Source organism: Felis catus, chromosome F1, assembly GCF_018350175.1.
Source record: "Felis catus isolate Fca126 chromosome F1, F.catus_Fca126_mat1.0, whole genome shotgun sequence".
NCBI classification, from domain to species: domain Eukaryota; kingdom Metazoa; phylum Chordata; class Mammalia; order Carnivora; family Felidae; genus Felis; species Felis catus.
Window position 1 is genome coordinate 24,500,712 of NC_058384.1, and position 27,361 is coordinate 24,528,072.

At 40.5% G+C, this 27,361-nt stretch overlaps 2 protein-coding genes across 3 annotated transcripts in view; one reads left to right on the forward strand and one right to left on the reverse strand.

Moving 5' to 3' along the window:
- RGL1 (ral guanine nucleotide dissociation stimulator like 1) overlaps window positions 1-7,985 on the reverse strand; it is a 259,274-nt gene extending 251,289 nt beyond the window's left edge. For both annotated transcript variants that reach the window (XM_045048923.1, XM_011291000.4), the window contains exon 1: window positions 7,592-7,985. The gene's annotated coding sequence lies outside the window, so the exon portion shown is untranslated. The remainder of the gene's footprint in view (window positions 1-7,591) is intronic.
- Window positions 7,986-8,253: 268 nt separating this feature from the next.
- On the forward strand, window positions 8,254-17,172 carry ARPC5 (actin related protein 2/3 complex subunit 5). The gene is made up of 4 exons (XM_003999258.6): window positions 8,254-8,592; window positions 10,928-11,000; window positions 12,981-13,157; window positions 15,788-17,172. Exons 1-4 carry the CDS (start codon window positions 8,450-8,452, stop codon window positions 15,848-15,850), a joined length of 456 nt encoding a protein of 151 aa, XP_003999307.1. The 5' UTR covers window positions 8,254-8,449; the 3' UTR covers window positions 15,851-17,172.
- Window positions 17,173-27,361: the final 10,189 nt, after the last annotated feature.

The following is a 27,361-nucleotide window of genomic DNA, read 5'->3' on the forward strand; positions in this document are numbered from 1 at the left end:
CTCTCTCTCTGTCTTGAAAATAAATGAGATGTTAAAAAAAACTTTTTTTAAACGGGGTCTCAAATAGATGTTTGTATACCCACATTCATAGCACATTATTCATAAGAGCTATAAGTAATCCAAGTGTCTGTCAATAGATGAATGGGTAAAGAAAATGTGGAATATACATATAATGGAATGCTATTCCACCTTAAAAAGGAACGACATTCTGACATGTTACGATTGCAAACTGAGGAAATCAAACTAAGTGAAATAAGCCAGTCACAAAAAAACAAATACTGCATGATTCCACTAATATGAGGTACCTAGAGCTGTCAAATTTAGACAAAGAGAATATAAAATGGACCTCATCAGGGGCTGGGGGTGGTGGAGAATAGGGAGTTATTGTTTAATGGGTACAGAGTCTTAGCTCTTTTCTGTAAGATAAAAAAAAAAGAAAAAAGAAAAAAGGTCTGGATATGGATAGTAGTGATGGTTGTACAATAATAGGAATGTAATTAACAGTGCTTAAAGGTACACTTAAAATAGTTAAGATAGGGGTGCCTGGGTGGCGCAGTCGGTTAAAGCATCCGACTTCAGCCAGGTCACGATCTCGCGGTCCGTGAGTTCGAGCCCCGCATCAGGCTCTGGGCTGACGGCTCAGAGCCTGGAGCCTGTTTCCGATTCTGTGTCTCCCTCTCTCTCTGCCCCTCCCCCGATCATGCTCTGTCTCTCTCTGTCCCAAAAATAAATAAACGTTGAAAAAAAAATAGTTAAGATAGTAAATATTATGTTATGTATATTTTGCTATAATTTTTTAAAAATTAAGTGGAATTATTAATCGACACCTACTGATCTCTTCATTTACTAAAAAAAAGAAGTGACATCTTTTGTGATAGACTAAATATTAGGTAACAGGCTCTATGTCTAGCCTCAAAATATTGACATTAGGTGGGGGTAGCTCACAGAAATATGTGAAAAACAAATATCTTTTTAAAAAATCATTACAGGGGCGCCTGGGTGGTGCAGTCGGTTAAGCGTCCGACTTCAGCCAGGTCACGATCTCGCGGTCCGTGAGTTCGAGCCCCGAGTCAGGCTCTGGGCTGATGGCTCAGAGCCTGGAGCCTGTTTCCGATTCTGTGTCTCCCTCTCTCTCTGCCCCTCCCCCGTTCATGCTTTGTCTCTCTCTGTCCCCAAAATAAATAAACGTTGAAAAAAAAAATCATTACAATAACAAGATTTTCTAAGTTCACGGTTTACACTTCATTTCAGGCTATTGAAAAGTTATGTGTGGGTTTATTTGGACCCTCATAGTTATATCCTTATTTTTAGCACAAAGGTAAGCAGTATAGTTGGGAATAATGAGAAAGACTTACTGAAAGCAGAGAGTGGTGCTTAAAAGCACAAGCTTTGGAATGTGACACACCTAATTACCATTACCGGTCTGCTACTTGCTAGTTGAGTATCATTGGCTGAGTTATATAACCTCTCTTAGCCTTAGTTTCCTCATCCATAAAATGGAAACACTAATTCCTAGGCCCTAAAGCTACTCTGAGGATTAAATAATGTAAATAAAGAGACTGTTTACCAAGTCTAACACAAATAAACACTCATCAAGCAGTTGTTATTATTAATAAAATTTTAATAGAATAAAAGTAGACAGAAAAAATAGGAATTGTGGGATCTTTCAAATGCTATCAAAACTATAAATTTTATGGGGTGCCTGGGTGGCTCAGCTGGTTAAGCATCCAACCTTGGCTTGGGTCATGATCTCACTGTTTGTGGGTTCCAGCCCCACCTTGGGCTCTCTGCTGTCAGCACAAAGCCCACTTCCGATCCTCAGTACCCCCCTCTCTCTACGCCTCCCACACTCACACGCTCTCTCAAAAATAAACATTTAAAAAAGAAAAACTATAGTTTCTATTTTCTATAAGAAATAAAGATATGGGGCACCTGGGTGGCTCAGTCAGTTAAGCCTCCAACTTCGGCTCAGGTCATTATCAGGTCATTATTATCGTGGGTTCAAGCCCCGCACTGGGATCGGTGCTGACAGTTCAGAGCCTGGAGTCTGCTTAAGATTCCGTGTCTCCTCCTCTCTCTGTCTTTCCCCTGCTTGTGTTCTCTCTCTCTCAAAAATAAATAAACATTAAAAAAAAAAAAAAAAGAAGTAAAGATATACTACTAGCATTTGTAACGATCAGGTTGGGGAAAGGAAAAAATTCTGATTTTAATATTTTGCTTAAAGCAACAAGAGAAGAAATAAGTCCATGGTCATGAAAGATATGAAAATAATTGTAAGAAAATATTTTATGCAACTTTTTGCCAATAAATTGGTAATCTAGATGAAATGCATGATTATGAAAATATAAATTCTAAAATTGAGTCAAAAAGAAAAAGAAAACCAGTCAATAACCACAGAAGATAGATGATGAAAGATCGAACTCTAAAAATATAACCAAGTCCAGACAATTTTGCAAGCACATATTGTAACTTTCAACGAAAAAACAGCACAGTAATTTCCTACAGTTGCACTTCTCCAACTTCTCCAGAGCATAAAAAAGAAGGTGAAAATCTTCTCAATTCATCTACAAAGCTAGACTAATCCTAATATCAAAATTGAGGGGGCCCTGAGTGGCTCAGTTGGTTAAGCATCTGACTCTTGATTTCGGCTCAGGTCATGATCTCATGGTCCTGGGATCAAGGCCCCAGGTTGAACTCTGCACTTAAGTACTTAAGGTTCTCTACCTCTCCCACTGTCCCTTCCCTGTTTGCACATGCACGTGCACTTATCTCTCTCAAAAAAAAAAAAAAAAAAATTAAATAGACATAGCACAAAGAAATACTATGGGCCCATATCACTTATACATACTGATTCTGAAATCATGTAAACAAAATATAAACTAATCAAATCTAGCAAGTAATTAAAATAGTAATCAGAATTTATTCTGGAAATGTGGAAATGGTTCAGTGCGAAAAAATATATAAATATAATGAATTACATTTATAAATTAAAAGATATAAAATAATATGCTTTTCTCATTAGACCTCTCAAAAAAAGCATTTGATCATTTCAACAGTCATTCCTAAATATCATAAAACAATAGGAAATAAAACTGGTAAAATACCAACGCCATTTCCAATAAAACTGAAAACAAAGAGGAGATGCCTATTATCACCCAATTTTTCAACACTGTTTTTGAGAGTCCAGCTAATGCAAAAGATAAGAAAAATAAATAAGATATAAATATTAGAAAAGAAAATATAAATTATCATTATCTTAAATATTATGATTGTATAGTATGACAAGAAATGTAACCTTAATTAAAACAACTGTTAGCATCAATAAGGGAGCCCATTAGTGGGAAAGAATATAGGATAAATAACTTTTAAAAATCCGCAGTCCACAGCTTCTCTTTATATTACCATAAGCAGATTAAAAAAATGAAATAGATAGAGTCCCATTTAAAACAATGTTTAACAAACAAGGTTTATTGTTTCATTTAGCACTAAACATTTTTCCTGAGACAAGAACACAGATTTAAAACTTTTTCAATTTTAGGGGTGCCTGAGTGGCTCGGTCAGTGAAGTGTCCAACTTCAGCTCAGGTCATGAACTCACAGCACATGTGTATGAGCCCCATGTCGTGTCAGGCTGTGTGCTGACAGCTCAGAGCCTGGAGCCTGCTTCCCATTCTGTGTCTCCCTCTCTCTCTGCCCCTCCCCCACTTGCACTCATTCTGTCTCTTAAAAATAAATAAAACATAAAAAAAAGAAATTAAAAAAAATTTTTTTTAATCTTAGAAGTACTAATATATATTAATTAGTACTGGGGCATTGGGTGGCTCAATCAGTTAAGCATGTGACTCTTGATTTCAGCTCAGGTCATTATCTCATGGGTTTGTTGGATCGAGCCCCACATCAGGCTCTGCTCTGACAGTGTGGGGTCTGCTTGGGATTCTCTCTCTCTCTCCCCCTCTCTCTTTGCCCCTCCCCCACTCATACTCACATGCTCTCTCGCTCTCTCTCTCTCAAAAATAAATAAACTTTTTTTAAAAAGTACTAATATATAAACAAATAAAGGTCCCATTATTAAATAGTTCACCCTATCTACTCTACCTGAGTATGTAATCATAGTTATGTAAAGCTAAAATAAATCACAAAGCAAACATTCCAAGTTTGGGAGGTTGGTGGTTTCAAAACAGCACCACTTCATTTGATTATTATGTACAAGCATTAGACCATACTATAGTGTAGATAACATGCTAAAAAGTCTTTTTATATTGTATTATTTATGTTGCTAGAGAACAGTAGTATTACATCATTACCAAAATTGAAATTTACTTATTTTATATATATATTATATAAATATAAATATATATTTTATATATATATTATATATATATATATATAATACATGTTTGATATATTTGATTAACACTGACCTCACTTCCATTTCATTGCTATAAGATACAAAGTCTTGGTTTGTTAAGTATTTAGTCCCAAGGCTGGGAAAAAGAAGCACATGGTAGGTAGAGCACTCAGCTGAAAATATTCGGGGGAAAAAAAAAAGATGTGTTATAAGATAGTTTTATCAAAATCCTTTCTAATTAAAAAGATCCTTCATTCTTTGCATTATCACAGAAAATAAGAAGGAGCTACATAGTATCATGCAGCATTAACCTTGAGAAAATTCAGATTTAATCTTACTTTAGTATTGAACCAAACCAGGTTATTGGCACAATAAATAAGATGTCTTCAAATCTTTATTTCAGGGATCAACACTTATTTGTAAAATTAAAATAGGGAGAATAATATTACCTAAAATGAATTAAATACTATAATTAACTTTAACAATTATAATTTGCAAGAAAATTGAATAATATGTATTACATAATTAAAAGATAATTAAGGACAGGTTCCTTCACACATACCCACACACACATTTCCCTAAAGCTTTATAGATTTAATGGTTAGCTAATTGGGGTAGGGAGGAAATGAAAGTGTCCATTAAGAAATACTCAATCTTGGGGCGCCTGGGTGGCGCAGTCGGTTAAGCGTCCGACTTCAGCCAGGTCACGATCTTGCGGTCCGTGAGTTCGAGCCCCGCATCAGGCTCTGGGCTGATGGCTCGGAGCCTGGAGCCTGTTTCTGATTCTGTGTCTCCCTCTCTCTCTGCCCCTCCCCCGTTCATGCTCTGTCTCTCTCTGTCCCAAAAATAAATAAAAAACGTTGAAAAAAAATTAAAAAAAAAAAAAAAAGAAATACTCAATCTCTTGGGGCACCTGGGTGGCTTAGTCCAACTCCTGATTTCGGCTCAGGTCATGAGCTCTCCTCCTTGGGATTCTCTCCCTCTCTTTCTCTCTCTCTCTCTCTGCCCCTTCCCCACTCACATGTACTCCATCTCTCTCTCTCTCAAAATAAATAAACTTTAGGGGAAAAAAAGGAAATACTCGATCTCTAAATATGATTGCAAAATTGTCAGATTATTCATTCATTAGATAAAAATGTGTTGCATGCCTACTATTTTCTAGGTACTTATCATTGTGAGACAGTAAAAAATACTGCACTGGGAAAGGACTTTTTAGATATTATTACATCTCAAATGTATTATGCAATATGCGGCTGAGAATTAATTATATTTAACACATTCAACATATAGAACAAGATTCTGAGTAATCAAATCAATTATACCCTTGAGCAACTCGATTCTTTAAATTCCTCTCACTATTCCCTTGAGTTAATTTCTACACCAGGATTCTTTTCCAGTTCTAAAATAAGAGAATAAAGACATTTCCTACAGAAGACCTAATATAAAAGAAGAGAAATGTAAGAGAGGGGATACATTAGCTCTTAAATTCTTGTTTCCATTTGCTCTCAATAGCACTTCTAATGTTTCATTTTCTCTTCAAAGAAAATCTTGATTTAGAAGAACAAAAAGTACAATCATCTTCAACATCAAAACAAGTATATTGTTTAGTTCTTACTAAAGTTAGCAATAGATTGAAACTGAGGAAGAAATATTAAAACAAATCTTTATTCTAAGTTATATAATGCCACTCACCATAGTAATGGTCTGATACTTTGTTATATGACTTTGTAAAATAAATAGTACCAACAGGTAGAAAATTTTCCTTTGCTCTCTTAAGACAGTCCTTAGGGGAGTTTTTATCAGTGTTTGCTCATAACTTGAATGTTAATTTAAAGAAGTGTCACTTCTATCACCTAAATGATATATTTTCTAGAAAGGTGATTTAATTGGGAAGAGAAAAATGCCATATTGCTTCTTCCTCCCAAGAGGAAAGGATGCATTCCATTCCTGTGAACTCTCTTTGTCTCTCTCCGCCTCTGTCTCTGTCTCTTGGGTTCTGTGTCTCCATCTCTCTCTGCCCTTCCCCTGCTCACGTCCTCTCTCTCTCTCTCTCTCTCTCTATATATATATATATATATATATATACACACACACATATATATATATACATATACACACACATATACATACGCATACATGTTAATGTAGATATACATATCCGTATATGCATATGTATGCATATCTGTCCAACAAATGTTTGATTTTGAGATCTCTCTTCCTCTTCTTACTGATTCATTATGCTCAGTGTGATGACTTTAAAATTACTGCCTTTCACATTTCATTCATTCATCAATAAATAATTGAGTACCTGAATGTATTGAGTACCTTCTGCATGCTTAGCATTATATCAAATGTAAAGGAAGACACAAAATAAATATAAACCAAGCCCTTGCCCTCCAGAATCTTTTGATCTCTTCCAGGAGCAAGATAAAACGTGATATATCATTAAGTAATTCCTATGACTAGTGCCAAAATCAAAGGTACAGGTAACCTGCATTTTACATTTATGTAGAATTTTAGAGCTTCAGAACACTTTCCTGTATTTAATCCTCAGAACAGTCTTGTGAAGTACACATTATCAGCTCCACTTTAACAACAGGGAACCTGAAATTCATAATTTTAAGTGGCAGCCTTAATCAAATAGATTATAAGTGGAAGTCAAGACTTGAGCCAGGGTTTTCTTATTCTAAGTCCAGTGCTCTTTTCAATACAGCACAGGAAACCAAAGGCTTGGGTATTAACAGGAAAACAGCCAGCTTTCTGCTACAGATGGAACTGAACTAGATCTGATAGGATGTCAGGAAAACATAAAGCTATCTGAGCAGTGTCCAGCTAAATGTCCAGAAGAATTTCATTCTGCAAATATTTGTACCTCAGTGTTATACACATACCACAACTACCATTTCCTTAGTTTTAGTGCCTTTACCTCCTCAGTAAGAGATTTGCTTTCAGAAATGAGGATGTCAACTGTAATTAAAAAGCTGGCCTAGCAGGATCATATAAATCTTAAATCACAAATATATATCTTAAAGGTCTGGCTTCTACTAATCCTTACACATTTTGTTTCCCCTCAGCACCGGAGAGTATATCTCGCCCCTATCCTTTTCTAGCATTCTTGCTCCCAACAACCACTTATTTTAAGATGTCAGTAGCTGACCCTACCCCAAATTCCACAGGTTCACCCCAGTTTTGTCACTCCAGCCCCTGCCCACAACATCCCCGTCCCTCGCAATGGATATAATACCTAGTTCCGGCTCTGCAGGTGCGGTCGGGATGCTGTACACAGCACTGACAGATAAGATATGACCTTTCGACTCCGTCCTTGGGGACCTCCCGCTGGCCGCGCAGCGTAGTTCCAACCCCGGCAAAGGGGCTCCCGGCTCGGGACCGCAGCCACCGGCAGCGCACGGTCCGAAGTGATGCCTCTGACAACTAGAACGACACTGGGCGCCGGGGCGTGCATCACTCCGCCCCATACTCCTGCCAACTGCAGGGGACTTGGTCCGGTAACCAGTCCATCCCACCCCACAGGCGAGTCCGGGCCAGCCGGACCTCACGCAGGACCCCGACGACGGGTCGCTGGCAGCGGCGGCGGCAGCAAAAGCCACCCGCCCCCAGTGCCCATAGCCGCCAACCTAAGACCCCCTAGGCTGGACCGCAGAGAAGCGTTGCTATGGAAACCCCCTGAGGATCACGTGACGTCCTCGGACGACCAATCGCCTCTTAGCTCTGCCCGCGGCACCGCTTTCGGCCCTCCCTTCTGCCCCGCCCCCTCCCGCCCCCGCCTTCTTCGCCCAGCCCCGCCCCTTTCCTGCGGAGAGCCCGCGCCTGCGCACCGCATCGAGCGCGCTCCCTCCCTCGCGCGCGCTCCCCGGGGAAGAGTGGGGGCGGCGTAGGAGGCTAGAGAAGAGCATGAAGCTGAGGAGGAAGGAGCGCCGCCAGCGCGCAGGCCCAGAAGCGCCCGAGCCCCGGCTGCCGGCGACGCCCCAGAGCGGAAGAGGGAAGTGAAGGCGCCAGGCTGCGGGTTCCCGGTGGGTGGGCTACGCTTACCGAGGTAGAGGCAGCACCAACAAGAGGCTTTTGCCACCGGTCCGGATCGGGGATGTCGAAGAACACGGTGTCGTCGGCCCGGTTCCGGAAGGTGGACGTGGATGAGTACGACGAGAACAAGTTCGTGGACGAGGAAGACGGGGGCGACGGGCAGGCCGGGCCCGACGAAGGCGAGGTGGACTCCTGCCTGCGGCAATATCCTTGCGTTTGCCGGCCTCCGTACCCCACCGCGCCCCTCTTCCCGGACCCCGCCGCCGGCAGGGTCTGCGAAGCTGGGGCCGCTCCCGGGGCACGGGCGCGGAGCTCACCTGTCTCTTTGGGCTCCCCCACTCTGAGAGGGCAGGGGTCGCTCCCATTTCTAACCGAGTCGCCCCGGGACCCCAGGGTCCCGCCTGGGAAAGTTGCCCTTCCCGGCGCGCCTTCCCCGCCCCCGATTCCTCAGGTTGCGGCCGGAGTTGCTGCCTGCAGGGAACTGGCAGGGCGGCCGCGCCCTCGCGGCGCGGCGGGAGGCATCTGGTGCTGTTCTGTGGCCCTCGGAGGGCGCCTAAGTTGTCCTCCGCAGGACGGTGCCTGCCGGGGCCACGGTGGCTCCAGAAATTTCTGATTGGGAGGAGCGGGCTGCTTCTGTTCTGGTGGTTTGGTTTTGGCAGCGTTGGGAGAGTTTATTCCTTGCCGGCAGGGAAGGGGCGATTTCCAGAATTGAGGCCCTCTGTCCTTTTAGCCCGTGGGCTTTTTTGCTTTTCTTTCTTTTTTTTCTTTTTTTTTTTTTTTTTTAAGAGAAAGGAATTTGGCAATATATAGGTTGCAAGATAAACAATTTGCTAACCCGGGGAGGGGGGGTGAGTCCAAAGCAACCAACTCGGGCAAAGGAAGCTTGGAGCCTTTTACTTGCTAATAAGCAAGGGACAATAGAAAGAGCTTGCATGTGGAGAATCCCTGGAAATATTTAAAATAAACCCCAGCGAATAAAATAGATGAAGAATAAAATAGACGATGAGTCATTTGTACGAAGCAGAATGGTTTTTGTAATCCTGAAATCGTTTCCATTTCAGTTAAAATGTGGCTGTCAGTTCCTGGTTTTTGTTTTTGCATATTTGAATATTCATAATTTGAACATTTGCACCAGATATTTTTTAGAAAAATGTAAATGTTGCAACGACTAAAGCTGTAGTTTTAGAGATTCTCAATTACTGAACTCATTCATTTCTGATTATTCTCTAATGTATTCATAAGATAAGACTTTTTAAAACCCTTTCCTCATCTATATCCTATTAAAGTATAATGGGGAAATATGAGTGAAAATATTTGGTTCTAACTATATCTAGTCTTAAAGGCACCTAAAATACAGCATTAAACATTTATCAACATACAGATGTTTCTTTGATTTCCACAACCTTCATAGTCAGCTGTTGCTATTTTTCATTATTTAAATACTTAAATGTTTTGGGTCTTAAAAAATGAGCCAATCTTGCAAAAGGCATGCTTTTTCTAGAAGTTCGTTAAGCCTTGAAAATAACAGCTTACCACCAACCCTAAGGCTTGTGTTTTTGGTTTTGGTTTTTTGTTTTTTTGTCAGACGATCCCCCCTCCCCCCCCCCCCCCAGAAGCAATGAACATTATTCTGTCTGAAAACATTCTTTGTGATGGATAAATGATGTTTTGTGAAACTAACTGTAGGTTGATGGGTGATAACTCTTAACTGGTACTGCTGTATTCATATAATGGGTCTGCTTTGTATAAAATAAAAAGATATTGTCTCTTCTTCACTTGTTACAACCGAGAGACAAGCTTTGGTCAGGCACTACAGATGGAGGAACAAGTGAACTCTGGTTTTCCTTTTAGGGGAATGATTGTAGATTCTGACAGTCTGATTGGCCTTCCGTGCCTCGTACTTGCTAACTCACTAGTGCTTCCAAAGACTAAATTTAATAGGTATGACATAAGACAGTTTTAATAACCTTTATGAAATATAAGAGAAAATATCCAAAACAGAAAAATTAAGCTGCTGCCTAAAAAGTCACTGAATTATTAGCTCTTTTGTGATGCCTCTTTTCATCAATATTGAGAGATTGCTAATGTGTATCATTTCGATTGCTAGAATAATGACCGGTATTTTCTACCAGCATTTCAGTTAATGTAGAATATAAGTCTAGCAAAAGTTTGGTCTTTCATTTTTCCAGTTAGAATCACATAAAAGACATTTTGGTTGAGGATAGGTGTTTCATGTTGGGACCTATTGATTCTTTTAATATAGCTTTGGATAATGTTTGCATGTGTCTTACTGGAAAATGAAAGGCTATCAAAGTGTTCATTTAGTAATTGGAGCCACGCAAGAACTGGTGGTTGCTTTATTACCTTCTCTAGTGTTTTCAGTATCATACCTTTGACTGACATCCTTGAAACCAACATGTTGAGTTTTACAATATTGAACGTAGTGACCATGGTAATTTTTCAATGTAAAAGTCAAGGCTTAAGAGCCAGTGCTTTCCTGAGGCCTGCCCTCTCCTGCTATGCCCTTAACCTCCATCACAGGAAACATGACCGCTGCCCTACAGGCAGCTCTGAAAAATCCCCCCATCAACACCAAGAGTCAGGCGGTGAAGGTGAGTCACAGACAACTCCGTGATCTCTGCTGATATCTTAGCATTCTTTCCAAAATCCTGAAAGTGTCTTGAAATCAACAAATCTTTTAACTATTTACTGTCTTTTACATACAAGAGCTCACAATGCAGCTTGATAGGTAAAAATTTACATATGAAAAGTTAGCACTCTGATATTGAGCTATGATAAGAGAGCATTTTGTATGTTCCATGGAGGCCACTCAGGTTGAAGTTGAGCAAAGGCTTGAAGAATAAACAAAACTTTTACGAAGTAAAGCGATTCTACTTGGTTGCTTTTTAAAAATTTTTCTAAATTATATAAGAATTAAATGTTTATAGAAAACTAGTAATCATCATCATCCTACTGTCCAGAGATAATTGGTTATTACTTTTTGGTGTTGCTATATATTTATAGAGCTTTTCTATTGGTATTTTTTTTTAATAAAAATGGAGTTTTATAACTGACTTTTTTCTTTTTGCAATGTACATGAATATCTTATCTTGGCAATAAGTTTATTTCTATAAGCATCTTTTTTAATGCCTGCATATAGATATGCTGCGGTTTACATATAACTAATCTCCCTTTGTCATATATTTAAAATATTGACCTTTTTTTTTGAAATGAACAATTTTGCATAAATTCTTATTTGTTTCCTTTGAATAAATTCCTAGAAGTGCATTGCTGAGTTTGAGAATGCACGTTTTTTTAAGACTTTTGGTACAAGTGTTATTGCCAAACTGCCCTTCAGCAAAACCTGACTTACATTCCTGGGCAGCAGTCTTTCAGTGATTCTTAAGAACATTTACTTAGTGTTTAAAATGTGGCCCAGGGCTCTGAACCCATTGTCCATAGGAGCCCTAAGGATCTCTTTATTGAGTATTAGTAACAGTTTGGGCAAATGCATAATAATTATCTAGGCCACAATAAGAGGAAACATTTCTTTGGTTTTTGAAAATGGTGGGGAACGTCTTTGAAATTTCAGTTTTACCACCTTCTGCTTTTATGTGGCTGAGTTTTTATCACAGTTTGTGGGTGGAGAATTGTAAGAATATTTTTCTAAATTGGGTAATTGCATAGTCTTTAAACTGAAAACAGCAATAGGAGGTAGAAACATTCTGTAAAACCCTGATCAGTAGGAATGCCGAAGAGATCACTCTTTCTTGAATAGGAGAAGTGAACTGTTGGAAGGGTAAATTAAATGTTCTCTTTGCTTGGCTTCATGGGTGAAAAAATAATTTTGCTGTTGGAGCAGCCTTTTATCAAAAAAAATTATAAATGAAGATCACTGCACCTTATATCTTGACTATAGATATGAAACTTAAAATTTAAGTTTTCCGAACGTATTGTTTTTGAAGGATGGTTCAAGGTAGAACTGCAGCTCATTTTGTTTCAGATCTTTTTATGAGTACAAGAAGTAAAACTGAAATGTGGGTTCAATAACATTGGCAGATTAGCACCTCTATCTGTAAGCAAATCCTCTCGGCGCTCCTTCAGATACATCAAGAATCTGACCCCCTCCACTGCTACTATGCTAGCCAAAACCAGCCTGTGTTATTGCCATAACTTCCAAACTGGTCTCCCTCCTTCTGCCTTGTCCCCTGCCCCCCACCAGTCCCACCTCAGCTTATTCTCAGCATGGTGGCCAAAGGGATCCTGTTGAAATACAAGTCAGGTTATATCGCTGTTGTCCCCACGGTGGCCTGCAGGGCTTACCCAGTCTGCCCTCCCACCACCCCTCTGACCCGTCCTACGTCCTACTCTTCCACCGTTATCACTCTGGCCACCGGGGATCTTCTTGCTGTTCCTTGAACACCCGGAATACACACTAACAGCAGTTCTTTCCTCTGACCAACATACTGTTCTCTGATACCCCCAAGGATTCTTTCACGTCCTTCAGGTTTTAAATGTCACCGTCTCAGTGTGGCCTTTCTAGAGCAACCACTTGGCATGCATATGTCTAAATGTTCTGTTCTTATCCTCAGGATCGAGCAGGCAGCATTGTCTTGAAGGTGCTCATCTCTTTTAAAGCTAATGATATTGAAAAGGCAGTTCAGTCCCTGGACAAGAACGGTGTGGATCTTCTAATGAAGTATATTTATAAAGGCTTCGAGAGTCCCTCTGACAATAGCAGTGCTGTGTTATTGCAATGGCATGAAAAGGTGAGTTATGAATTACAAATCTCTGTGGCCAGCTCCTTTATAATAGTGACAATGACAACTCCTCTCATCTGGATAATTACTTTGACTTGTTGGTTATACATCTTTGTCTTTACAAATAAATGTGTGAAAGTGAAAGTTAGATTTTATGCTTACTGCCTTGGTCCTAAGAGATTCTGATTTGCAGCACATTTATTCAGTAATGATTATTGTTCATTTAACATAATCTTGAACTTTGAACTAAATCAAAACCTTGAAAATAAACAATAAAAATCAAGAATTCTTGGCCTGTGGCCAAAAGGTAGAAACAACCCAAGTGCCCATGGACAGATGAACAGATAATCCATTTTATGCATACACCACATTTTGTTTATTGGACAACCAAATAAAGGAAATTATGACACATGACACAGCACTGATGAACCCCGAAAACATTACTCAAGGTGAAATAAGCCAGGTACAAAAAAACAAATACCGTGAGATTCCACTTCTATCAAATATCTTGACTAGGCAAATTCAGAGAAACAGAAAATAGATTAGAGGTTACCAGGGACTGGGGAGGAGGGAGAATAGAGTTACTGCTTAATGGGAACAGCATTTCTTTTTAGGGTGATGAAAAAGTATTGGAAATAGACAGTGGTGGTGACTGTAGAATCCTGGGAATGTAATGAATGCTACTGAATTTTACACTTACAGATGGTTAACGTAGCAAAGTGTATGTTATATACGTTACACAATTTAAAAAACTCACGGGTGGGATGAAGAATTCCTGTATTTTTTTATGCATTTCATTCTGCAGATAGTACACTGTCCATTAAAAAAATAGTTAAGGGGAATTTTTAGCTTTAGCTTAAAAGTTGGTAAGGTAATTTTTAACACCCAACACTTAGGTAATATTAATATTAATGTAAGCAGTGTAACATTTAAATAGAACCAACCACAGAGAAGGGGTATGTTCTCTAATATCTTACAGTTCCCGGCACTCAGGTTTTCAGAAGCTATTGTGTGTGTCTGAGTGAAAGCACATTCGGAAATAAGAATAGGTAGTAAAACTTGTCCATTAGTCTTGGTCAAGTCACTTGGTCGCTCATGCACTGTCAAAGAGAACTAACATTTATGGACACGGTAACCAGACCTCCTGTTTGCCCCAGTTTATGCCTGTTTTCCCAACATAATTATGAATAGTTCCCTTTCACTCCCCCGTGTCCCACTTGGAGAATAACGTACATGGTCATCCTCTTCAGGAACACGTTCCATTTGCCAGCCACTGTACCGTTAGTTTATGTTTCATTCACTCCTTAAAGCAGCGCCGTAAGATATAAAACATCTTTATCATCCCCAATTTAGAGGTGAAGAGCCAGCTTAAAAACCTAAGCAACCTAACTCCTGTCTAGTCTCAGGATCATAGTAGACCTTGATGGAGCACTTACTGTATTCCAAGCACCTTCTAAAGATTAACTCATTTAACCCTCGTAAAAATACTAGGAGGGAGAGCTTGCTATTATTTGCCTTTTGGTGGGTGGGGAAGCAAACTGAGGCTCATATTAAGTTTTCGTTGCTTCCTAACATCACTCACTGGTTTTTGCCAATCTGTCTCCTAAACGCTTCTCCAACCATCTACTCAGATACACCTCTAATGCAACTCTTCACAGCGTCTCTCCCGGTCTGTTGCCGTAGCTTCCTTAACAGGCCTCCGGCTACCAATTTCACCTCCCTCAAATCTCTTCTCCACCCGGTCGCCAGAGTGTCCTCTCAAAAACCCAGATCTACCCTGTCAGTCACCTGCAGAATAAAGCCCGAGTTCCCAGGTCCAGCCACTCCTCTTCATGTTCTTCTCCCTGTGCTCCAGCAGCGAGCACAGTAGCATTGCTTCCCAGAACACCCCATACCGTTTCACACCTGTGTACTTCTGCTCGTGATTTTCTCTACCTCAGTGGCTCCTTACACCCCAGTGCACACTTGTGTGAACAGAATATTATACTATATTATAGTATAGTAACGATCTCTACATGTCTGTCCCTTCCCAATAGACCAGAAGATGCTATATCCCTAGCATCTAGCATAGTACCCAGTACATAAAAGTATTCAGTAAGTAAACCAGAGCTTCAAATTCCTGATGCTTAGTCATGACTTCCAGTTTTTTAAGGTAAAGTCAAAATTAAAGTTCCTAAGTTCTTAGCTATTAAATAATATATTCTTAGCTTGGGAGAATAAAAAGAATCTGACAAACTGGCTAATCTAAAGGAACTTAGGACAGTTGCTCTCGGTTTCGATTTCTTCCTGCCCGTGCTAAGAAGAGAATAAAGTGAATATCCTAAATCTATACTTGAGCACCTGTTTTAGGCAAGAACATGCTGTAAACCTTTAAGAACATAACTGTTATTCGAAAACAACATACTAGAATGTAAACTAGTATCTTACTAGCGTGTAGGTACATAAGGGTAGGGACTGTATCCCCCCCAGTACCAAGAACAGTGCCTGGGACATGACAGGTGTTCAAGAAGTATTTATGAAAATTAAAGAATTCAAAATCAGTAGCTGCACACATTCCTTCTTAAAGAAAAATGTTCTGCTTGGTATGAGGACTGACCGTTTATGATTCTGTCAACATTTACGTTTTGGTCTGTTTTTAGGCACTTGCTGCCGGAGGAGTGGGGTCCATTGTTCGAGTGCTGACTGCAAGGAAAACTGTGTAGCCCAGCAGGGTCTGGGTCTCTCCTCTGGGTGTGGGAGTTGCTGGTACAAAGACCAAAACAACCAAATGCCACCGCTGCCCTTGGGGGTAGCATCTGTTTCTCTCAGCTTTGCCTTCTTGCTTCCTTTTTCATATCTGTAAAGAAGGAGATTACATATCAATTTTTCTTTCATGAAAATTGGGATAATATAGAGGAAACGTTTCAACAGGAGTGTTTCACGCTCTCAAAACTATTACGGTGATGTGTATACCTGTCTGTATATAATATAATTTGCCTTCAAGTTTAAGTGTGCAATTTTAACCCCTATTGGCTGGTGGGGGTTTTTTTGTTTTGTTTGCATTTTTGTTTTTTTGAGGTGTTCTGTTTTGTTTTTGACTAATAGTGAAAAATTTGATCTGAATTTGAGGCCAGTTTCCTAACTCATTGCTAGCCAGGAAATGATCTTTACGAAAAATACCTTTGAGAAACTGGCAGCTATTAACATTGCAAAACTGGACCATAATTCCCGTATTTAAGCAAAATGTGTTTCTGGAACAGGTAGTGGGTGAACAGCACGAGCGAGTTCCACCTTTGTTTCTGCTTACCTCCAGATCATGTGAGCTTAAGTATGCCTCTTCCTCTCCGCACCCAGTAATCATGGCCTCTCGATTTCTCTGTGGTCTCCAGGGTCCAGAGCAAGAAGTCTTGCTCTACAAAAATGTATCTATGAAATGCCAGAGCCTGTTTGGCCTGAGCATAAAACTTTGTTCTAATAATATGACCCTATTTGGGGAAACTACTCCAAATCAGAAAAGACATGAAAACTTTGATGAAGTTCAAACTCTGGGCAGCCTGTGAATGAAATGCTGATTTATTTAGAACTCTAATAGCTGCCTTAGACATGATGAGGTATATAACTAGTATTTGATATACCCTATAAATGTCTTCAGTGTTCTTCAGGGTAAATAGGATCTTAAAAGCTTTGGTTCAGATCCAGACATCTACACATTCTGTATTTTAGCTTAGTGGTTCTTCAAAAAGGAAAATGCCGCATAGCAAAAAGTGTTTACTTGTTGGACAAACCAAATGGGTTCTCAAAAAATGACCGGTGCTTATAAAAAGTTATTATTCAGTGGCTCCAAAACAAACCACCCAAATGCATATGACCAAGAGGGAAATCAGCCTGTGTTTCGTATTTACATTGGGCGCCAGTTTCATAATCACTGTCTTATGTGAAAACTGGTGGGGAAATTCTATAACCTCTTTGCTGTTTTTGATACCTGCTTTTTGTTTTGTAAAAATGATAAAGTTCAGAAAATAAAATGTCAGTGTTGAATAATTTATTTTTCTAACTCCTATTTTAACACTTATGAATGTGTGATTAATTACGAGGGAAGATTTCCTGTTTTACCAGAAGGTTGTGCTCTTGACAAGAAGTAATTTGGTACAGGTTTCTAAAACTACTTTATTCAAATACAAAGTAGTGGAGAAAAGGAGACAGTCGTCGATGATCTCAGAGCACCACCAGAGCCTTTGGAATGATTCCTCGCCCTCTGGATGCTCGCTGAGCACCCGGAGTATCTGCCCACAGACCCAAACCAGAGTGTGCCGCGCTCCTTTCTTACCAGCCTCTGAGCCCTTTCTCGCACCGCTGCCCCTGACTAGACGCCTGCTTTAAAGGTCGAGAAACTCAACAGGAGGCGCGCCTGCGTGGCCCAGTGGGTTGAGCATCCGACTTCGGCTCAGGTCATGATCTCACAGCTCCTGTGTTCGAGCCTCCCATCAGGCTCTGTGCTGACGGCTCAGAGCCTGGAGCTGCTCCAGATTCTGGGTCTCCCTCTCTGCCCCTGCCCCACTCACGCTCTGTCTCTCTCTCTTTCAAAAAGAAACTTTTTTTTTTTAAAGGCAATTCGTAGGGCTGTGAGTTAAGAGAAGTTAAATAATAGGTAAAGTAGGCACAGCATAACTGTACAAACTTCAGATGAAAACAAGTGATACTGCAATACTTTTTTGTAAAATCCTTAACATCATTTTCATGACTATAGTGTTAGAGAAAATTCTGGAGCTCCATATTTTATAGTCACAAAGGTGGGTGTGTTCAAAGACTGCCAGCCTATCAGCTTTGCTCAGAAAGACAGTAAATATATTTAACAATACAGCATAGGGACTAAATCAGAATGGACTCCAGCTGGAAACAACCGTCTCCATGGAGTCCTCTCAGCTGAATGTCAGCCTAGGGCACAGCATGATGCAGGGCCGCCGTGGTGGAAAGGGGATAGTCAGGATGAATTGTAAAAGATACAAATGCTAAGGGGCACTTTGGGCACAAGAGTAGTTCTTTACCTTCCATTCTCTTCTACTCGAATCTCAGTGGTTTTATGGTCTCATTTGAGCCATTTTTCTTCGTTTTGCTTTTGCCATTTTTTAAAGGGGGAAAAATGGCACACACACCCTTTTTGGGTCATTTGGTAACAGCACCATTTAGGTAACAAGTCTTAAGGAAACTCAGTAACATGCAGTCTATAGATGATACAAATTCACACGTTTATAAGCATTTACTGTGTTCCCAAGGATCATGAAAGACATAATAGAAGAATAATAAATAGTAACTAACTTATAAAAAACAGGTATGAATAATTTTACCCTCCCAAGTATTTTTGAACATTTCTTCAAATGCCAGTTGTGTTTAGAGCATTTAAAAGTAGTCTATTAACATGGAAACATAAATAATCCTGCCTAGGTCCATGTGGCCCAGTTACATGGGCTTATAAAATATATGAATTCCAACACGAATAGATATAACACAAATAGCAGGAAGCCAATGACAGCACCCCCAGCATGTGTTAGTACCACGGCTTTTAGTTTCCAACGCAAGATCTGGTTGGAGTGAGAGTAAGTGGACTAAGACACAAAAGCCACCCTTGACTGAGTACTTACTATGTGTCAGTCCCCTTCTATGTTTTATCTTCAGAACCAAAGCTTAGAAATACATATAAGATCACATGGTTTATAAGTGCCAGAACTAGAATTCCAACTCCTATCTGCCTGAGTCCAAGGTTATACCACACTATTTTCTCAAGTCCGATGTTTGGCAAATACAGATGTCTCCAGGACAAATGAGGATTGGGGTTTTCTCTAGAAATCTTAAACCTTCATGTGTGGGGGCTACTGTCGAGAGGTAAAATCCACTCAAGAGCCCTTCAGAGAGGTGAAAGTCGACAGGTGCCCAAGCCGGAAGCGGATTTGGAGAGACGCTACAACAACAAAGGACCTGCTTGGAAGCACACAGAACATAGTTATTTTTTCGCTGTGAATTTTGCTTGCCTTTTGATGATTTTTAAAGTTGTGAGGTTAGAGGTCAACACCCATAACACATAACTCCACTAGAAAAAAGTGGCTGAGGGCTTCTCAAAGCATGTGGGTGCTCTTGTGCCTTGCTCTTTGTGCAATATTTTTAATATGTTCTTGGTTTCCCACGTTTCCACAGATGATGTATTTTAACTAACAAACTTCTAATTCGTTTTGTCATAATTCCATTTAGCAAGAACCAGAACCTCAATCTCTCATTTCATTAGCCAAGCTCACTAGATTATTGGTCATAACTGAACATTATTTGCTTAATTGAATTCGTAAGAATCACTTTGGTCACCTCCACTGTAATTAGCCAGTGCCCCATTTTGGAGGTACCCCAAATTGTCAGCTTATCTCAGACCACGATCCTGGAGTGTGTTCATTCTGGGTTCAAAGCCAATTGAGGATTAGAGTTTTTGCAGGAGAAATCCTAGGATGTGGGACATCTCTAAGATAACTCTGGGCTTGAGGAAATCAGAATCAAAAACAAACAAACAAACAAAAACAGGCACGCGGATCAGGAAACGAGGCACCACTCACCAGGCATGACCCTAACAACGGCTGTGTTCTTTGTGCATAGCACCACCACACATTGGCCAACCTCCAGCAGGATAGGTATGGGCCTGGATACATTCTAACCCGCTGTTGTCTATGCCTGCCTTCCCCCTGTTTACATTTTCCTTGTCTGCTTTCCTTTCCCTAATTATTTCCTTCTGTCTTCAGTCCCTGCGGCCACTGCCTTCCTTCCCTGTCCTCTCTCTACTCCTCCTGCCACATTTCCTCATGCCCAGGCACTCAGAGTCATTTCTACTGATTAAATATGTGGTGCTCAGGCAGATCAGTTCAAGTAATGCCCTCCTACAATTCACCACCTACCCCAAATGTTTAGATCGCTTCTTCCTAAACTGCAGAAATGCCGGGTTTTATTTCCGTAGGTTGCTTTGGACAGCAATTGACCAAATAACCCACAATCTCACAATTTCAGACCAAGTTTTAAATACACTTTTTCTTTTAGATTTACAAATAACTTCACCTTAGAGACAAAAAAAAATTCAAAGGAGCACCGAAGTGACTGGGAATGGGAAGATGAGCCCAATGAAGAAATCGAATTGGCCCTGAACATTTTAGAAAGGGGTGCTCTACAACATGGCTTCTTCTATCCATAGTCCTTCCATGGGCCTTCCCCCCACCCCATCTCCACCTCGGCCCAGTATCACCGATCGAATATGTGAAAACCTCAGTTTCAAAACGTTCTGTGCACTACCATGCACGTGCCTCTTGGACCTGTCTGGGACACCCAGAGGTACAGCATAGCATCTGCCTCAAGGTGGCGCTGCTTCCCCACGGTGATGAGCCAACCACAGGCAACAGGGGACGCCGCTTCCACTCACATTTGTTTTATTTCATCATTTATATTACTTGGATGTTTAAATAATAAGCGTAAATTATCTGTGTTTACATCTTCTTAGGAAGCAATTCCCTAAAGGCTGTACAAATGAAAGACAAATTGAAGAGTATACGACTCACCTGAATCCCACCGCCCAGCGTTCTAAGACCCACAGTTTTCAGCCCAACATTTAGCTCAGGCTCTCGAGGACACACCCTCTTGAACTTTCTGCCAGACTGTGCAACCTCTCTGAAGTCATAGCTGAGCCTTAGTCTTCTCAATCCCGCGACATAGTCAATGCTCACCAATTATATCTATTGGTTGTATCATATTGACTGAGTGGAATTGTCTAAGATATCCTGAGGTATATGCACAGGTCCTAGGGTGCCTGGATAGGAGAACATATTAGAAGCACAAACTGAGAACCATGCAAAGAGTTCAGTAATCCTCCTTGGATTCAAGTAGCCTTTGAATTGAATCACAAATTCAATGTGGACATTTAGGCAGAAAATGTATCAGCCTTAAGCAGAAATTAGGCCATGATGCGTAGCTTGTGTGGCCTTTTTTGTCTGCGGTTTTGCAAAAGTCACCAGAGACAGTAGCTGAGGGTCAGAATTCCAGCTCAGCATCTGGCTGGCAGTGGCATCTAGGGAATTTACATGCAACAGCTTTCATTATTCTGTGGTATCACCCCTAAGGTCAGAGCTGTGCCCCAATCCTTTTTCTTTTCTTCCTTCAATGTAAAAATCATTAAATAGTATTCATTAACTTACACCACCTCTCTTGACTCTATTTATACTTAGAATTTTCTAATGTCAAGTCTTAGGGTAACGAATGCCATAAATGGACAATATCACTGAATAAAATTGTGCTTCCTTTTGTTTATCCAAAAACTGAACCAAGATTGCAGAAGTGCCTCTAAGATTCTCTTCAATTTTGATGATTGAGTATTCATTGACCTAGGATTTTGTAATTTTATTCATTTTCATTTTTATCCATTTATTTTCAAATAAGTAATTTGTTCATATGGTTCAATATTCGAAAGGCAAAAAAGATGCACTATAGTTATTTTTCCTCCTACCCCAGATCCCCTTTCATAAATCAACCAATATTATGAAATTCTTGGACATCCTTCCAAATATAGCATATGCAGTTACAAGCAAATACCTGTATACTATTTCCCCCTTTGTTCACATAAATACTAGCATAGTATACATAACGTTCTGTGCCTTGCTTTTTCATTACAGCATATTTTGTCAATAATTTCCTATCAGTACATAAAGAACTTCCTCATTTTTTTGTGATTGCATAATAGTCTACTGTATAAATACATGTATCACGAGTTACCTAACCATTTCGCTATTGATTTCAGTGGTTTCTGGTCTTTTGCAGTTACAAATGCTACAGTGAATATCATTGTACACACCAAAAGCCATTTCACATACAGTCAGGCCTATTTATAGATAATCCCTAAAAGTAGCATTTGTAGGTCGAAAGATGTGCATTTATAATTTTGATAGATATTGGAGGCTAGACTGCCTTCCTTACAAGTCTATCCCTTACACTTTCTCTGGTGATGTAGAAGAATGCCTGTTTTTCTACCTCTTTACCTTGCCTATGTGTTTGTTATCAAACATTTTTGTTTTTGCAAATCTGTAGAATAAAAAAAATGGTATCACATATTTGTATTTGTCCTCATGTAAGTGGGGTTGAGCATCTTTTCATATATTTAAGAGCCAATATTGTTTTCTTTCCTTAAGTTTTATATTTCTTTATTTCGTTGCCCATTTGATCATCCTTTTCTAATTGATGTGAAGGAGCTCTTTCTCACAAGAATATCAGCCTTTTATTTGTAATAGGAATGTTTAATATTTTCTCAGTTTGTGTCTTTATGATGCTTTTTGCTGTGAAGAAAAAAGTTATTTCTTTTTATATAATTGAGTTCGTTAATCTTTTCTTTTACAGCTTTTAGAGTTCAAGTCATACTTAAAGGTTTCTCAACTCCAAAATCGAAAGACAAAAATGTTCTAAACTTTCCTTTTTTGTTTCTATGATCTTAAATTTTAGATGTTTTTAGTTGCAAAACATTGATTTTTTTTTTTCCCATTTTCAACAACTACTGTTCAAAATCGAAGTATCCTAATGATTAGGATCATTTGTCCTCATGCAGAAATCTCACATAGCTCCTAAGTGACTACTGCGGTTGCCTTTCTCAGGACTTGAACCCTCAAGTCCTTTTTCTTAAGATATATAGCTAGGGGTGCCTGAGTAGCTCAATGGGTTAAGCATCCTCTGACTTTGACTCCAGTCACGATCTCAGGATCTGTGAGTTCAAGCCCCACTCCCACATCAGGGTGTCTGCTCTCAGCACAGAGCCTGCTTTGAATTCTCTGTCCCTCTCTCCCCACCCTCTCAAAAATAAATAAACTTCAAAAAAAAAAAAAAAAGATATACAGCTAAAACTACCCAGAGTATTTCACTGTCATTCAGTCAAATATCTACAGGCCAGGGGCTACTGAGAGTATATAAGATACAATCCTTATCTTTCAGAAGATAGATTCTAGGGAACAGACACACTAAAGCAACAACTGCAATTCTATAGGAAACAAGCTAGAATAGAGAAAGGCATGAAGTCAGGCAGAATATCCAATGGGGAGCAATTACCTCTCCAAGACTGAACGTTAGGGAAAAGCTGCAAGAATGTAACCATTTCACCCGACTTGCAGGCTATGTAAATGTAAGACTTTGCCAGCTAGACAGGAACAGAAAGGGAACACCAGGCAGAGGGAACAGCATGATGTCAGAAGTCACGCAATTAGCATTCTGGAATCTTGTTCATTCTTGGTATTAAATCAAGTTAATTAACTGATACCATTGTACCACTAAGTGTTTGAGTAACGGTTCCAAATTTTCTTGGTCCTTAGATAAGAAGCAAAAGATTTCCTTAACATCTATGTAATCCCAGTGTTGATTCTAGCCAGAGGGAAAACATCTGCCGCTGAGACAAAGCCACTTATGAATGACATGGTACAGCTGTTGGGCCAGGAGGTATATACACAAGGCACATGCTGCTTGATGGTGACCCTGGAGTGCTGTGCTGAGTAGGACATGTCGGGGCCAGCAGGAAGGCAGACCATGATAATTAGTGATGTCTTCAGGGGGTTTGAGAGGGGTCCAATGACAGCACACATGCTATTCAATTATGTTCAATACCTGCCTTATTTGGCCTTGATCTTTATGTACAGCCTCATCCCCAACTAGAAGTAGGACTGTATTGGGGCACCTGGGTGGCTCAGTCAGTTGAGCACCTGGCATTAATTTTGGCTCAGGTCATGATCCCAGGGTGGTGGGATCGAGCCCCACATTGGGCTCCACCATGGGCATGGAACCCACTTGAGGCTCTCTCTCCCTCTGTGCCTCTCCCCTACTTGCTCTCTCTTTCTCTCTCTCAAATAAATAAAAAAAAAATAAAGATTAAAAGTAGGACTGTCTCGGGGCGCCTGGGTGGCGCAGTCAGTTAAGTGTCCGACTTCAGCCAGGTCACGATCTTGCGGTCCGTGAGTTCGAGCCCGGCGTCGGGCTCCGGGCTGATGACTCCGAGCCTGGAGCCTGTTTCCGATTCTGTGTCTCCCTCTCTCTCTGCCCCTCCCCCGTTCATGCTCTGTCTCTCTCTGTCCCAAAAATAAATAAAAAACGTTGAAAAAAAAATTAAAAAAAAAAAAGTAGGACTGTCTCATAGCACAACTCCAGGGATCCCCATTCATGCCACACAGTCATGTTCTAAGGGGTGCTGCTCATAGGAAATCTGTGTAAATGGTGTCCCTCGATGCTGTACAATATAATACTGACTAAAGTTCTGCTTAACTTTACATACCAACCACCTAAACTCATATCTACTTTTCTCTGCAGGTCTGCTCCATTCTTCGTTTTATTACCAACCAGATTCCTCTCCTTTACCAGTGACACAATGAAACATGTCCATCAGAAAACCCCTAGGTTTTCCATCTTAAAGTTCAGACATCCAGACAAAAACTGACTTCTCTTTTTCAGTTCCCCTTCCAAAGTCCCAGAGAAGGACTCTGATTGGCCCAGCTTGAGTCAAGAACCAATCAACTGTGAGGAGTGGTGTGGATCACACTTTCCTAATATGGAAACTTTTATTGTAACTCCGTGGACGGACATAAAGGAAGACAAGTTCTTAGAAACAGGAGATTCTTATTTCACAAACTAATAAATGTCAATTTCATATGTAGGTTCTTCTAGGACAAGGTCCATGGATTATTTCTCTTTGGTCAGTTTATAAAACTTGTACGTAATTGGGTCCCTCATATATTTCATTGAAGGACTGGGCACCTTTTGTTGAATGATGAATGAATGAGTGAATGAATGAATGAATGAATGAATATAGGTATTATTGTCTCCACTTTAATGAGGTTAGCTCAGAGAATTACATTGCCTGGAGAAGTATAAACATTTTAGTGGTCAACTAGAATTTAGGTGTCTGGTTATAAACAAGACTTTCTCACTGAGTGAACGACTACAAATGGAGTCTTATAAGAAATGTAGGTGATATATCATAATAAAACAAGCTTTTGCTTTGGAACAAACGGATCCAGCAAGCTTTGTCAAGTCGCTTTACCTTTCTGAGCCTGTACATTCATCTGTAAAGTGAATACAGTGCCATCTACAGCATAAAGTTGTTGTGGGACATAAATCCATAAAGAATGTCCAATGTCTGGCATATTGGATTTTCAAGAAATATTAGTTACATTGCCTTTTTGTACTAACTGACCGATTGAGCTGGGTCTTCTTTGGAGCTGTTTCTCGATTTTCCAGCCAACTTGTATGTCTGCATGCCACCCTATTTGACCCTGCTATTGCTGATTTTTCAGCAGATAGACTCTGCGAGACCAAGAATTGTGTCTATATAACTTACTCTTTTTGAAGTATCCTAAGAAGGCTGACCGTGCTTGAGAACTGCAAACACACCAGTTGATGGTAACAGTGCGGAGATTACTCAAACAGCCCCACACAGACACCTTCCATTTCATCTCTACACAGCCAGAGTTTTTCAAATCAAAGACTTTACCATCAAAATCCCATTCTATTTCTCTACTTCTTAAAAGGCTTCAAATGCTTCCCCTTGCTGTTAGTATAAAATCCAAACTCCTTAGCATGGCCACAAAACTCTATGTGGATTGGCCTCTGTCTCCTCAGTCTCTGGGCCTTAGCCACGGAGGCCTCCCCTCAGTTCCTCCGCCATGCTCCCTTGGCACAGAGACTTTGCACACACTGTGTCCTCTGCCTGGATGCCCTTCCCCTCTCCCTCCCATTCACCTAACTCCTCATTCAATTTACTTCCTCAGGAAAATCTTTCCAAATCCTATCTGATCTAAATTAGGTCCACCTCACAGCCATGAGTAGCTATAGTCTTTTTCCTGGGTAAGAGCGCTTGGCACTCTTGTAATTAACATTTATTTGTATGACTATTTGATTATCTGTATCACCACTAAATGACCCACTCCATGAAAACAGGCACCGTGTCGGTTTCTGCTCGCCATATTTCTTTCATAATTAGCACAGTTACCAGATAACATAGCAGATGTACAGAAACTCTTGGCTGAATCCACGAATGTTGAACGATAAAAATGACCAAAAATGTATTGCTTATTGACGTATAACAAATTACTCTAAAACATGGTAGCTTCAAACGACAAGAAGCATTTGTTACTCTCATAGTTTCTGTGGGTCAGGAATTTGATGGTGGCTTACTGAGTATCTTTTGCTTTGAGGCTTTCATGAGGTTTGTCGTCAGAGGTCAGCAGGGGCTACCGTCACCTGAAGGCTTGTCAGAGGCCACAGATCTGCTTCCAAAGTGGTTCCCCCACAGGCTGGAAGTTTCTGCTGGCTCTTGGGAAGGAGCCTCAATTCTTCTCCACGTGGGCCTCCCCATAGGGTTTCTTGAGTGTCCTTATGACACGGCAGCTGGCTTCCACCAGAGAAAACTATTCACGTCTGCAATTTATGGCCTAATATTGGAAGTCACAAACGCTCACGTATGCTGTATTCTGTAGGTCACACAGGTCAGCTCTGATTCGTTGTAGGACCACACGAAGGCACGAACAGCAGGAGGCAGGGCACCTGGGTGGCTCAGTCGGTTAAGCAACTGACTCTTGACGTTAGCTGAGCTCATGATCTCACAGTTTGTGAGTTCAAGCCCCATATCAGGCTCCACACTGAGGGTGTGGGATTCTCTCTCTCTCTCTCTCCATCTGCCCCTCCCCTGTTCTCTCTCTCTCTCAAAATAAATAAATAAACTTAAAACAAATGACTAGCAGGAGGCATGGATGACTACAAGCCCTCTCAGAGGCTGGCTACCACAAACACCTCTGTTTAACTCCTGCATTTTCAGACCCTTGATATATGAAACATTTATACAAAGAAGGCAGGGCATCATTCCCTGAGGTTTCTCTCCCTCTCCTAGAAATACACTTTGTTTCCAAATTCAGAAATTCAAGTGAAAGTCTCAAAAAGTGACCTTCTCTTCAGACAGACTTGATTAACAACTTACTGCTCCCCAAAGCCTCTGCCCCTTTCAGGTCACTAGGAGGTCACACTTGTTTTCCTACCTATCATCACTTATCTACTGCTTCATAACAAATTACCATAAACCTGAAAGGCCTAAAACAACACGCATTTGTCACCTCACAGCTGCTACGGGTCAAGAATCGGGCGCAACTCAGCTGTGCCCTCTGGCCCAGGGTCTCTCTCAGGGCTGTGATCAAGGTATGGGG

Coding starts and splice junctions, on each gene's coding strand:
- ARPC5 (XM_003999258.6), top strand. CDS start 8,450: ATGTCGAAGAACACGGTGTCGTCGGCCCGGTTCCGGAAGGTGGACGTG. Junction 8,593..10,927: donor GTGGACTCCTGCCTGCGGCA/ATATCCTTGCGT, acceptor AACCTCCATCAC/AGGAAACATGACCGCTGCCC. Junction 13,158..15,787: donor TATTGCAATGGCATGAAAAG/GTGAGTTATGAA, acceptor GTCTGTTTTTAG/GCACTTGCTGCCGGAGGAGT.